This window comes from Ranitomeya imitator, chromosome 10 (genome assembly GCF_032444005.1).
Source record: "Ranitomeya imitator isolate aRanImi1 chromosome 10, aRanImi1.pri, whole genome shotgun sequence".
NCBI classification, from domain to species: Eukaryota; Metazoa; Chordata; class Amphibia; order Anura; family Dendrobatidae; genus Ranitomeya; species Ranitomeya imitator.
The window spans coordinates 37027352-37041302 of record NC_091291.1 but is presented as its reverse complement, the minus strand read 5'-3'; the positions used below and the strand labels follow the sequence as shown (position 1 = coordinate 37041302).

General features: G+C 48.6%; 1 protein-coding gene across 1 annotated transcript; it reads left to right on the top strand.

The window, feature by feature from the left end:
- The first annotated feature begins 3174 nt into the window (after positions 1-3174).
- On the top strand, positions 3175-13692 carry LOC138651887 (prolactin-like). Its single transcript, XM_069742471.1, has 4 exons — positions 3175-3350; positions 11739-11846; positions 12635-12796; positions 13440-13692. The coding sequence occupies exons 1-4, from the start codon at positions 3201-3203 to the stop codon at positions 13620-13622; spliced, it is 603 nt and encodes a 200-aa protein (XP_069598572.1). The 5' UTR covers positions 3175-3200; the 3' UTR covers positions 13623-13692.
- Positions 13693-13951: the final 259 nt, after the last annotated feature.

Below are 13951 nucleotides of genomic sequence, written 5' to 3'. Positions count from 1 at the left end.
TCTTCATACACTTGTTTCTAAGGTTTTTCCTGAACCCTGAAGCCGCTCTGATGGAACCTGAATCTATATTCGAGACCCATGTGTCTGAACGTGTGCCTATCAGAGTATTGCGTGTACCTTGACTGTCCTATGAGTCAGTAACCATTCTATCCGAGGATCCAGAACCTAGTAGCCTGAACGGAACAAGAGTCCGTGTCAATAACCGTTCTGAAGAGGATCCAGAACCTAGTAGTCTGAATTGAGCCAGAGTCCCTTTGGGTCAGCAGCTGCAGTCCTGGAGATTGCCTAGGAGTGGTACCTGGTGTCTACCTGTAGCTCATGGCTGACTCCACCATCAGGAGATCTAGTGAACACCGGGTAGACGCTACGGCTCCTAGAAAAGTCCGCCCTGTGGCACACTGGGTTCACAAACCATGTGCACCATCTGCAGGCGTAACAGCTTGCCTCAGCCATGGGCCCTACTGATCCTCAGTCCTCTCGGAACTATATTGGCAGTTAAGCTACCAGTGAGAGAACCAGGGAAACATTTTGTTTCATCTGCTGACACTTGATGACCGGTTGGAAGCCCTAAGCCCTCAGCTGTACCTGCTCAAGTTGCAGTACATATGGCTAAGCCTATTCAACATGAAACGTATGCTTCTGGAGTGGAACCCGTCCTGTCTGATTCGCCACAATACTATGGGGATCCAAAGCAGTCCCGTAGATTCTTAAAGCAGTGCATGTGGCACTATGAAGTCTTGGGCCATCAGCTTTCTCCTGATCGGCTCAAGGTGGGATTCCCGATTTTCTACCTTGCATTAGATGCCCTAGCACAGCGCAACCTCCTATGGGAGAGAGGGGATCCTTTCACCTCGGACCTGTAGGCCTTCCTGGTGGCCTTCCAAAAGGTCTTTGATGAGCCGAATCTGGAATCGGTTTTGTCTGGCCCTTTCCTTCCAAAGACCACCCGCTTCTCAGCCTGTTGAGGCAGCTACCCATGCAGAATCCATGACCGTCGACAGGTGCTTGACTGGAGAGGCACGCGCTGCCCTGTTCTTAAAGGGCAGCACACACGCCTGCAAGATGGCTCCCAGCTAATAGCTCGGAGGCATCTTGCATAAAGAGCCTCTCCTCAATAGGAAGGTGTTGAAGCAACATAGTATCATTAGTGTGTAGTGGAACTAATCAGTTGTGAGGCCCCTGGTCTTTGCGTGGCCAGTCCTGAAAAAAAAAAGTCCCTGGCACTTGTGCAGACAGTCCTAAATAAAAAGTCCCTGGTTCTTGTGCGGCCAGTCCTGAACCCGAAGTCCCTGGTACTTGTGCAGCTAGTCTTGAACCCTGAAGCCGCTTCGGCGGTACCTGAATCTATATCCGAGACCCGTGCGTCTGAACGTGTGCCTATCTGAGTATTCTGCGCATCCGGACTGTCCTATCAGTCTCCGAATCAGCCCTTGTGAGACTCTGTATCGGTAAGGCCTCTTTCACAGTTCCGTCGTTACGGGCCCATCGCAATGCGTCGGGCCGACGTACCGACGGACGTTTTGAATTCTTTGCACGACGTGGGCAGCGGATGCAGTTTTTCGACGCATCCGCTGCCCATTCTGCAGTTTTTCGACGCATCCGCTGCCCATTCTGCAGTCTGGGGAGGAGGGGGCGGACGCGACGCACAAAAAACCGTTACATTGAACTTTTTTTGTGACGACGGTCCGCCAAAACACGACGGATCCGTCGCACGACGGACGCGACGTGTGGCAATCCATCACTAATACAAGTCTATGGGCAAAAAACGCATCCTGCGAGCACATTTGCAGGATCCGTTTTTTTGCCCAAACCGAAGGATTGCAAAAAACGGAAGTGTGAAGGAACCCTAACCGTTCTACTTGAGGATCCAGAACCTTGTCATCTGAATGGAACCAGACTCCGTGTGAGTAACTGTTCTGCAGAGGATCGTCAACCTACTAGTCTGAACGGAGCCTGAATCTGAATCCGTGTCTCTGCTGCTGACCCTTGGGATGAGAACCCGCAGCAGAATGTCTGCCTATGTTTATAGCTCCTCCCTTCTCCATAGAATTTTAAAAGCACCAACTGTCATCTTTATCTCAGTAATGCAGACATGTGCCTGAATACAGATTTTGTCCATAAATTGTGAGAGAAAGATCAGTCCAGGAGGAGAACGAAGCAGATTTCTCTAATAAGATATATTACAAAGTTGCCTATTTTCATGTGTACTATTGATTTATGGAGTAAAAATTAAAATTGTGATTACGCTTTCATCTTCCCGCTGTCACCTGATTACTGTCTGAGCTGCTTTTAATAACTTGTAAAGCCCTCTCTCTATACAAGTCTGTCTCTGCTCATTTTTATGTAGGTCTATGTAATCTTTGCCAAGAGGGGTTGTCCAGAATTAGAAAATTGTGACTTTCTTCCAAAAACAGGTATATATATGTGTGTGCATGTATGTATGTATATATATATATATATTTATATATATGTATATATATATATATATATACACATATATACATACACATATTACCATTACCATTACATTACCATTACACTTCTGAAGTTCTTGCTAGACCGGCCTTCTTTAACAGTCAGGATGTCAGTCCTGCCCTGACATCTTTTAGCCTCCTCCTCGGCACATAATTCTGCATAGTGAAGGCAGTGTGTGACCCCATGATCTCCTTCAGCAGCATAATAAGCTGGATACCTACTTGTTGATGGTTTCCCAACTAATCAAGTTGACTTTATTTTATACTTACCGTAATACATGGTTCTAACTTATTTAAGTCAAAAGTGGTTGTTCACCCTTTTAGTTTTATTTTTAATTTAATTTTTTTTTTTTAGGGGCCAAAAATTATTTTCGTACTTGGGTTTCATTAAAACATTTGCACTATTTGCCTTCTATAGCCTCACTGCCTAGAGTTAACCGAGAAACAGTCAGTGAGCTTATTCTTATTGAATGACAAGAGAGTTTGGATCTCTTTTATCTGTCTTTTTCGGAGCTCCTCTCAGCTGGTCTATGGCCACAGGCCACGACAAAAATGAATGTGCAGCGAAACAAAGACCCTGTAAAAGTCAAACGACGCAGAAATTTTAATGAAACCCAACTGCAAAAATGAGTTTTAGCCCCAAATGCAAAACAAAATCCTTGAATCGTGAAATAATCTGTTGTATTTTATGCAGGAAAGTTACTACTTGTGTTCCTGGTCCTAAATATGTGCCTGACAAGGGAAGTGGTCTTCTCCAGCCCAATCTGCACCCCCGGGAGTCTCCAATGTCAGGTTCTGCTCAGTGATCTATTCGACAGAGCGATCAGACTTTCGCATTATATCCATTCTTTGTCCACGGAGATGTTTGAGGACATTGTAAGTATCGGGAAGTCTGTTTTTAACTAAGAGATCATCAGCTCTGATGGGGGGGGGGCAATATTGGGGGGTGGAAACATCCGCAACAGGATCGGGTGCGTCCCCTGTTCTAAATATTCATCATAAACTTTTTTTTTTTTTAAATGTAGTTATTGATCAATATCAAAGAGAACACCGGGGAGATCACACAGATCCAACCGCTGCCCCAATTTGTCAACTGTGCCGCCTGCAATCGTCAGGACAATTATGCAATTGACTGACGAGTGATGGACGAGGTCGCCGGTGTTTACACTACTAGGCCGGGCACTGGGGAAGTCACAGTGAGCGTATGGTATATACACCTCCGATTCCAACACATGGAATATATATACTGCTCAAATAAAGGGAACACTAAAATCCCACATCTCAGATATCACTGAATGAAATATTCCGGCTGAAAGTCTTTATTCATTACATAGTGGAATGCGTTGAGAACAATGAAACATAAAAATGATAAACGTAAATCACAACTAATATCCCACGGAGGTCTGGAGTTGGAATGATGCTCAAAATCAAAGTGGAAAATGAAGTTACAGGCTCCAACTTCAGTGGAAATGCCTCAAGACAAGGAAATGATGCTCAGTAGTGTGTGTGGCCTCCACGTGCCTGTACGATCTCCCTACAATGCCTGGGCATGCTCCTGATGAGAAGGCGGTTTCTCTCCTGAGGGATCTCCTGGACTAAAGCATCCGCCAACTCCTGGACAGTCTGTGGTGCAACGTGACGTTGGTGGATGGAGCGAGACATGATGTCCCAGATGTGTTCAATCGGATTCAGGAACGGGCGGGCCAGTCCATAGCTTCAATGCCTTCATCTTGCAGGAACTGCTGACACCCTCCAGCCACATGAGGTCTGGCATTGTGCTGCATTAGGAGGAACCCAGGGCCAACCGCACCAGCATATGGTCTCACAAGGGGTCTGAGGATCTCATCTCGGTACCTAATGGCAGTCAGGCTACCTCTGGCGAGCACATGGAGGGCTGTGCGGCTCTGGTTCTTATGAAGAGGAGCGCTTTGTATTTTGGGGAGTAACAGGACAGAACCACGGCGTACTGTCTCCCAGGACTGACACTGATCATGGGTCAGTATTTGCTTTAATAACACAAGTCACATCCACATACCTCCCTCTGGTGACTCATTACAGTGCTGGTCAGGAATGGAGCTAGTTCTTTTTTTTTAGAAAATTATGAGATCCCCAACTTCCACAGTATGTTTGCTCCTGGAGGTCCCAGGCAGGAGATATTACTGTAATTTTTCCTATCACGATTTTACTAGTGATGAGCGAATAGACTCGTTACTCGAGATTTCCCGAGCATGCTCAGGTGTCCTCAGAGTATTTTTTAGTGCTCAGAGATTTAGTTTTCTTCACCGCAGCTGAATGATTTACATCTGTTAGCCAGCTTGATTACATGTGGGGATTCCCTAGCAATCGGGCAACCCCCACATGTACTCTGGCTAAGAGATGCAAAATAGGGATTTTTGTGTGTACTCACCGTAAAATCCTTTTCTCCGAGCCACTCATTGGGGGACACAGGACCATGGGTTATGCTGCTGTCACTAGGAGGCTGACACTAAGCTGAGACAAAAAAAGGTTAGCTCCTCCCCTGCAGTATACACCCTCGTACTGGCTTCCAGATACCCAGTTTAGTGCAAAAGCAGTAGGATATTAACAATATAACAAGTAACATTAGAATATAACATGTCAAACAAACAGTCAAGATCAAAAAACAAGGTCACGAGCCGAAAGGCTACCAGGGTGGGTGCTGTGTGCCCCAATGAGTGGCTCGGAGAAAAGGATTTTACGGTGAGTACACACAAAAATCCCTATTTCTCCTTCGCCTCATTGGGGGACACAGGACCATGGGACGTCCCAAAGCAGTCCCTGGGAGGGAAACAATACAACCAAATAACTCCGTGTACCATCTGACTACAAATGCGCAACGGCCGCCTGCAGGATACGCCTGCCAAGGGCCGCGTCCGCAGAGGAGTGAATGTGAACATTGTAATGCTTTGTGAAAGTATGCAGGCTGGACCACGTTGCGGCCTTGCAAGCCTGCTCCGCTGTTGCCTGGTGCCGGATGGCCCAGGAAGCACCCATCGACCGAGTGGAGTGAGCTCTAATCCCCACCGGGATAGGACTGCCCCTGACCCGATAGGATTCCTGGATAGCAGATCGGATCCATCTGGCTATCGTGGATTTAGACGCAGCCAAACCCTTTCTGTGACCTTCCGGGAGCACGAAAAGGGCGTCCGATTTTCTGAAATGAGCCGTTCTGGAAATGTACCTCCTGAGGGCCCTTACCACGTCCAGGGTATGGAGGGCCTTCTCGACCCTATGTTTGGGCTGCGGGCAAAAGGAGGGAAGAATGATGTCCTCATTGAGGTGGAAAGATGAGACCACCTTCGGGAGAAATGCCGGAGAAGGACGTAGGACTACCTTGTCCTGATGAAAGGCAAGGAAAGGAGCCCGGCAGGATAAAGCGGCGAGCTCTGAAACCCTTCTGATGGACGTCACCGCTACCAGGAAGGAAACCTTCCAAGAGAGGACAGAGAGCGGAACGTCTTGAAGGGGTTCGAACGGAGGTTCCTGAAGAACCCCGAGGACCAAGTTGAGATCCCAGGTCTCTAGCGGCATCCTGTAGGGAGGAACCACATGGGAGACTCCCTGGATGAAAGTCCTGACTTGAAGGTTGGTGGCGATCCTACGCTGGAAAAGCACGGATAACGCTGAGATCTGACCTTTGAGGGAACTCAGGGCCAAACAGGAGTCCAGACCCGACTGAAGGAAATTCAAGATGCAAGGGATAGAGAAAACGAGCGGAGGGTGACCCCGGAGCCTGCACCATGAGAAAAAGGTTTTCCATACGCGGTGGTAAATGGAGGCGGAAGACGCCTTGCGAGCACTTAACATGGTGGGGATGACCTGCTGAGAGAAACCGGCACGAGTTAGAATCCAGGTTTCAACAGCCACGCCGTTAAACGTAGGGCCCCTGAGCTCTGATGGTAGATCGGTCCTTGGCGAAGCAGGTCTGGGCGGTCTGGCAACCGCAAGGGATTGTCGGCTACGAGCTGAACGAGCTCCGCGTACCAAGCGCGACGAGGCCAGTCTGGGGCGACCAGGATGACTGGAACTCCCTCCGTCTTGATCTTTCGGATCACCTTCGGCAGTAAGGGAAGGGGAGGGAACACATATGGGAGCTGAAATTGATGCCACGGAGAGATCAGCGCGTCCACTCCAATGGCCTGGGGATCCCGAGATCGAGCAATGAAGTTGTGGACTTTGGCGTTCAATCTGGACGCCATCAGATCCACGTCCGGGGTCCCCCAGCGAAGACAGATCTGGTGAAAAACCTCTGGGTGGAGTTCCCACTCCCCCGAGGCAAGGCCCTGGCGGCTCAAGAAGTCCGCCGCCCAGTTCTCGACTCCCGGAATGTGCACCGCAGAGATGATGGAATGGTTGGTTTCGGCCCAACGAAGGATGAGGGAGACTTCCTGCATCGCCGCCCTGCTGCGGGTACCCCCCTGGTGGTTGATGTAAGCCACCGCCGTGACGTTGTCCGATTGGACACGTACTGGGTGACCCGCGAGCAGGGCGTGAAAGCGACTCAGAGCAAGTCTGATAGCACGAATCTCCAGGATGTTGATGGGGAGTTTGGATTCCCGAACTGTCCAGCGGCCCTGGGCAGAGTGGTGGAGGAACACCGCCCCCCAGCCAAGAAGACTGGCGTCGGTAGTTACCACTAACCAGCGGATCGGGAGGAAGGACTTCCCCTGGAGAAGAGATGGGCCCAGGGTCCACCATACGAGAGATTGTCTGACCCGCGGGGACAGGGGACAAGGACGGTCGAGAGATGAGATACTCCTGTCCCAGCTGTCCAGCAAAGCCTGTTGCAAGGGACGGAGATGGAGTTGAGCAAAAGAAACTGCTTCGATTGTGGCAACCATCTTTCCCAGAATCTTCATGGCGAACCGAATGGTTCGCGGGCGGGGATGACAGAGCGTTCGGGCTCCCTTCTGAAGTGCTAGGGCCTTGGACCGAGGAAGCAAGACCAGTCCCCTTGAAGTGTCCAGGATCATTCCCAGAAAGGAGATCCGACGGGCCGGAACGGGAGCGGATTTGTCCCAGTTGATCAACCAACCTAGGCGCGAAAGAGAATCCAGGGTAATGTGGACGCTTGACTCGCAGGCTTGAAAAGACGGGCCCTTTATGAGGAGATCGTCTAAGTAAGGTAACACGACGACTCCTCGAGAATGAAGAATGGCCATGACAGCCGCCATGACCTTGGTAAATACCCTGGGCGCAGTGGCGAGACCGAAGGGTAAGGCCGTGAACTGGAAGTGGTCCTCCCGAATGGCAAAGCGGAGGAACCTTTGATGAGGCGGGAAAATCGGGATGTGAAGATAGGCATCCTTGATGTCTATCGAGGCCAGAAATTCCCCTCTTTCCATCGAAGAGATGACCGATCTGAGCGATTCCATCCTGAAATGCCGGACTCTTACGCACTTGTTCAGGAGCTTCAGATCCAAAATGGGCCGCACTTTTCCGTCCTTCTTTGGCACGACGAAGAGGTTTGAGTAGAAACCTTTGAACCTCTCGTGTTCCGGGACCGGGACAATGACCCCGCTCTGGCGGAGGGTGTGAATGGCGCAAAGAAGGGCGCGAGACTGAGCTGCCGAGCTGGGAAGACGAGAGGGGAAAAACCGAGTTGGGGGAGGAGAGGAGAACTCTATCTTGTAGCCTGACTATACCAGATCCCTGACCCATTCGTCGTGCACGACGGAGAGCCAGGCTTGCTGAAAAAGGAGCAGGCGTCCGCCTACTCTGAAGGTATCGACTGGCGTCGTTCCCGAGTCATTGAGACGGGAATCTGGGAGGTCTGGACCCTCGGGATCTGGGTTGTCTCGGTTTCCCGCGCCAGGAAGGAATAGGCCTGAAGGAGGGACGAGCGTCTCTGTCTGTGCGAGCGGCTCGGTCCGATCTTGGAAGACCGGTAGGATTGGACCAGGCTGGGCTGGTACGAAAGGGCCGAAAGCGAAAGTAAGGCTGGCGTTGGAAGGCCGCCTTGGGCCTCTGTTGGGGAAGGAACTTGCTCTTTCCCCCTGTGGCGTCGGAAATAAGCTGGTCAAGCTTTTCGCCGAAAAGACGCCCGCTTTGAAAAGGGAGGGAGATCAGAGATTTCTTAGAGGAGGAATCTGCGCGCCAATCTCTGAGCCAAAGAGCCCTTCTGATAGCGATGGCGTTGGAAGCCGCAGAAGCTGCGCAATTCGCCGCGTCGAGGGATGCGAACATCACATAATCGCTAGCCATGGCTAACTGCTTGGCTAGGTCTGCCATATCAGACGGGAGGTCCTGTTCGTTAATGGATTTCGCTAGAGCATCCGCCCAGGAAACCATAGCCTTGGACACCCAAGCTGCTGCGAAGGAGGGGGACAGGGAAGAGCCAGAGGCTTCATACACCGAACGAGCTAGCGAGTCTATCTGGCGTTCGGTGGGGCTCTTAATTGACGCGCCTTCCGGAACTGAGAGAAGCGTTTTAGAAGCTAGGCGCGAGACCGGCGGATCTACTAAGGGAGGATCCGTCCAGTCTTTCACGAGATCCGCTGAGAAGGGGTACTTTGATAGCAGATTCTTCTTACCCGTAAACCGCTTATCTGGATGCTCCCTGTGACGCCTGACTATATCCAGAAAGGCTGGATGAGAGGCAAAGGATTTGTGGGAACGTTTGGATCTGGTAAAAGAGACCGCGTGTTCCGGAGCGGAATTAGCGTCATCCTCCACTTTAAGAGCGTGATTGACTGCTACAATGAGGGAGTCGACCGTAGCTCTGAACTCCGGAGCCTCCGGGTCCAATGATACCTCGGACTCATGTTCAGAGTCGGGAACGCTGTGAGCCCCCAAAGAGGGTGAGCGAGAGGGGGAGCTGCCAGATTCTGAACGGCGAGGAGAGCGTTCAGGAGAGGTAGGGCGGATCCGCTTTCGGGATGACCGAGCCTCTTTATGGAGAGAGCGGCCCCTGCTGACCGACGATTCCCCTGCTATGGAGGGATCTCTTAACGCCTGTAACGGGTTGCCTCGTTCCCCGGGAGGATTTTGAATGGATTTGATGGCGTTGGCTAAAAAATCCACGGATTGAGAGAGAGAAGCGACCCACGGGGGGGGGGGACTAGGTACGCCAGAGTCGGTGGCGGTGGAGGGCTCCTGGGCACATGGGGCATCGCAGGCAGAACAGAGAGGGGAACTTTGAGGCCTAGGAAGAGGGGCCTGACAGGTGGTACACGCAGAAAAAAAGGTCGTATGCACCTTAGAGGATTTTTTAGATCTAGTCTGCGACATGACTCTAATGCACAAAAACCACAGGGGCTATAATCTGGCCTGGGAAGCAGAGGGCGGCGCTGCAGAGGAGAAGCTGACGATGTCTCCTTACCCCGGTCCTGTGTCCCGCTGTCCGGGGGAGCCGAGCTGTGAATCCAGAGGACTGAGCTGCCGAGCTAGAGCTGCACGTGGGCGCTGTGCCTCCGTGATGCGGCAGAGCTGGAGCTGCGGCGTGTATGTGTGGACCAAGATGGCCGCCGAGATCAGAGGAGAGATCTCGGCGGCTGCGAGAAGCGCCAGGGACCGGGGGGCGGCGCCGCCGATGACGCGCAGGAGTGGGCGGAGCCTATCGGCAGCGACCAGCGGCCAGGCCGAAGCCGGGGGCTAAATTTGCGGCCCCGGGCCGGCGCGCGGCCGCAAAAGGCCGACGTCTCGGCCCACCATACTGCGCTGCAGCCCGCCAATGTGCCAGATGAGGAGGAGCCCTCCGACCGCTGTGACCCCCCCATCCCCCACGGAACACTTACCCTATGGAAGTGAGAGGAACCTTAGGATGGCTGGGATGGTGCAGGGAATGGGAAGCCTCAATCCACCAGCCCCTGAGAGAGAGGGGTGGAGAGGAACCGTCCACCACCTGAGTCACACAGAACATTGGTGATGCAGTGTGGTCTGCACGGACGCCACGGGGATAGGGCCACTGTACAGCCGAGGGTAGAACCTGGTGGACAGGGCATATGTCCGGCATAAAAAAAGGCCTGGCTGCAGAGGAGGATACTGGAGGAAAACCCAGTGCTCGTCTGTATAAAAAAGGGGAGATCGGGGCCCTATTAGGGGAGAAACCGTCGCCCAAAAAATGTCAGCTCAGGCAGTGGCTCCCACGTCGCAGGAGAGCTTACGGAGAGGTAAAACTCCCGTGCTCGCCTGTTGTTGGTTCGGGGGAGATCGGACCTAGAAAGGACCCGTCGCCCCCTTCGTCCGGAATAGTTTAAAAGGAAAAAATTCGTGAAAATAAAAATCAGTGTGCCTCCTACGGACACTAAGCTTAAACTGGGTATCTGGAAGCCAGTACGAGGGTGTATACTGCAGGGGAGGAGCTAACCTTTTTTTGTCTCAGCTTAGTGTCAGCCTCCTAGTGACAGCAGCATAACCCATGGTCCTGTGTCCCCCAATGAGGCGAAGGAGAAACATTCATCTGCAGCAATGAAAACTAAATTTCCGAGCACTAAAAAAATACTCGAGCGTGCTCGGATTATCTCGAGTAACGAGTATATTCGCTCATCACTAGATTTTACATTTCTATAGATAGGAGAAATGGCATGGATAGCATCATCCATCTGACAGATATTAATTTGGAGATGTCGCCGAAGCCATGCAGTAACGTAAGATAATCGGTTACATTTGCCACAACTTCGAAAATTTGTCATATCTATGTCGTTCATAAAAACCTCAATTAAGAATTTGCAAAGGAGGACAAAGGATTTTAAATCTGCTTGCCTTTCTGTTCAGGCTGATGCTAGAGGTGATTGATAATTCATGCTTCAATGTTAATATGAAATCTTCATAGATTTTAATAATTCTATCGAGAACAATCAGTCTTTACAAGTTTTTTAATCTTGGTAATATACTCAATTATTTTATTTTGCTTCCTTTTCTCCCAAACTCTCGCTGGGAAAGAGCTGTTTTACCTGCCTGGTTCATGCCCTTAGGGCAGCTGTTTTGAACCTCAAGTCTCGCAAATATTCTTACCTTTCTCTGCTCTTCTCCCCGATACTCTGTCATTATATAAACACTTTTTATATCTGAGCATGATGTATGGTAGCAGAGAAGGGTAAGAATATTTGCTAGGCCTGCAGGTCAAAACAGCAGCACAAAGTGTAGGAACTAGGCAGCTAAAACAGCTCTTTTCAGCATGGAGTATGGGAGACAAGGAAGCAAGAGAAGGTAATGGGGTATATTACAAAGGTTCATAACTCAGCAAAGACTGATCAATAATTAGATTAAAAAAAAGAAAAAAATACTCTTAATTTTTCATTAAAGGATCATCAATATTCAGGAGGTCGGAAGCTTATCATTAAAGCAATGAACAATTGTCATACCTCAACCCTAAATACTCCAGAGGACAAGGAGCAGACACTGCAACTACAAGTAAGTAATCAGGGAAGATATCCAGTGCCTGCCATTAATATCCGTGTACATGGGCACAAAACGGGTAAATCCCTATCATGGAGTCTGCCATAGGCGCATATTGTAGCGGTGAATATAAAAGGATGCTAGATTACAGATTAGGGGACAATACTGTGACAATAGCAGGCAGTGACATCATAGATTCAATATTGCTTCTAAAGAGGCAATTTGCATATTTAAATGACTATAGGAGCATGCATGGCTTATAAGTCTCCTCACTCCGACATGCCAGGCCTGGTTTGTCCCTTTCCACAATGAGAAATGTTACTCCCCCTTAGATCCCAAACTCCACTAGTAATTAAAAAAATATACGAATAATCATTTTAATGCTACGGTCTTGAAATAAAGACCACCTTTTGAAATCACAATTTAGTGAGTACCCCCCCCCCCCAAAAAAAAAAATACTGAAAAGTAGGGAGGACTGGTATGAATATCATATGGCGGGCCTGAAAATCTGTCAGCGGAAATTTGTCCTGGATGAAAGAAGCAGCAATGTTTTGAAAAGGCTTCATTGTATGCGCAGATGGAAATGCCCTTTAAATTTAATGGGCCAGTACATCTATCAAATTGTTCTCCGACAATGCAGAGCTTTTATAGGACAGGGGAATTAATGATAACACTACTGATTATTATTAGTGATGAGCGAACGTGCTGGGATAGGGCCATTGCTATATTCCCTTTTCTGTATATGATGTTATATATGTTCTCAGTCCGATCTCCCTCCTTACTGACGTCTACTGCTTCCACAGCACGAAGACTTGCTGAGCCTTATAAATAAGTTATTGCGCTCTTGGTCCGAACCCCTGCAGTACTTGTCCATGGGGGCGCCAAATAACTTGGTGCAGAAAGTGAAAGAAGCTGAGGAACACACCAGGATTCTTCAAGGAGGAATAGACAGGATCTCTGGAAGAGTAAGCAGCACTACTAACACACACCCTCTCTTCCTTCACGTAGGTCATGAAATTAAGCTATATGGTAAAAAAAAGTATTAAAAAAAGTGAAGAAACTGTAAAACTGCAAAAAGGGCTGACTGGCGGCAATATGTGCAATGATAAGTCCCCTTTAAAGAGAATCTATCACTAGGTTTTTGTCGTGTAATCTGAAAGCAGCATGATGTAGGGGCCGAGATCCTGATTTCGGCGATGTGTCACTTGCTGGTCTGTGCGCTGTCATTTTGATACTATCACTGTTCATTGTATCAGAGCAAGTTGACTAGCAGGCACGTGGCACCTAGTCCTGTAGTGATAATCTCCTGCTGATTTTACTGAAACAGTAAAAACACACCCTAATAAGTGATACATTACTGGATTCGGGGTCTCAGCACCTACATCATGCTGCTCTCAGATTAAATTGAAAAAACCTGCTGACAGATTCCCTTTAATCTTTTTATATAGGAAGAATGTCCAACTTTGATGTTGCTTGTGACTGGTGGTAATGCAGTAATAGACACAACTTTTTGGAAATCTTTAAAAAGGACAATTGTAGTGTTATCCTCCTGTTGTACCTTTACTCTAACCAAATTCTACACCCTCAATCACCCACTGTTTATTTCAGATGCTGACTGATCTAGAAGACATTTATCCTGAGTGGTTTGGACCGGTGGATGTTACGGCAACACAAGGCGATTCCTACATGTTCCCCGTCTACCACTTGCTCCACTGTTTCCGCAGAGATTCCCACAAGATTGACAGCTACTTGAAGATCCTCCGATGTCGCCTGATTCACGCCAACTGCTAGGGAACGTTATAAATTATATGCCAGCATTTATTTCTCGTGCCTCAAAGTCTACAATTTTAGATTGGTATACAAATAAAAAAAAAACAATTACCGGTAATTGAGAGTTTGTTTTCCAGGTTTTTTTTTTTTTAAATAAGATTATTAATGTAATTAATTATTAATTTAGTTATTAAATTATCAATTTAATTACTAAATTATCAATTTAATTACTACATGATCAATTTAATTACTAAATTATTAATGTAATAATTTAATTATTAATTTAACTAAATTTAATTAAATTATTAATATTTCTTACGTGTTTATATTATGAATAGAGAATTATGGCA

Coding starts and splice junctions, on each gene's coding strand:
- LOC138651887 (XM_069742471.1), top strand. CDS start 3,201: ATGTGCCTGACAAGGGAAGTGGTCTTCTCCAGCCCAATCTGCACCCCC. Junction 3,351..11,738: donor CGGAGATGTTTGAGGACATT/GTAAGTATCGGG, acceptor TTTTCATTAAAG/GATCATCAATATTCAGGAGG. Junction 12,797..13,439: donor TAGACAGGATCTCTGGAAGA/GTAAGCAGCACT, acceptor TGTTTATTTCAG/ATGCTGACTGATCTAGAAGA.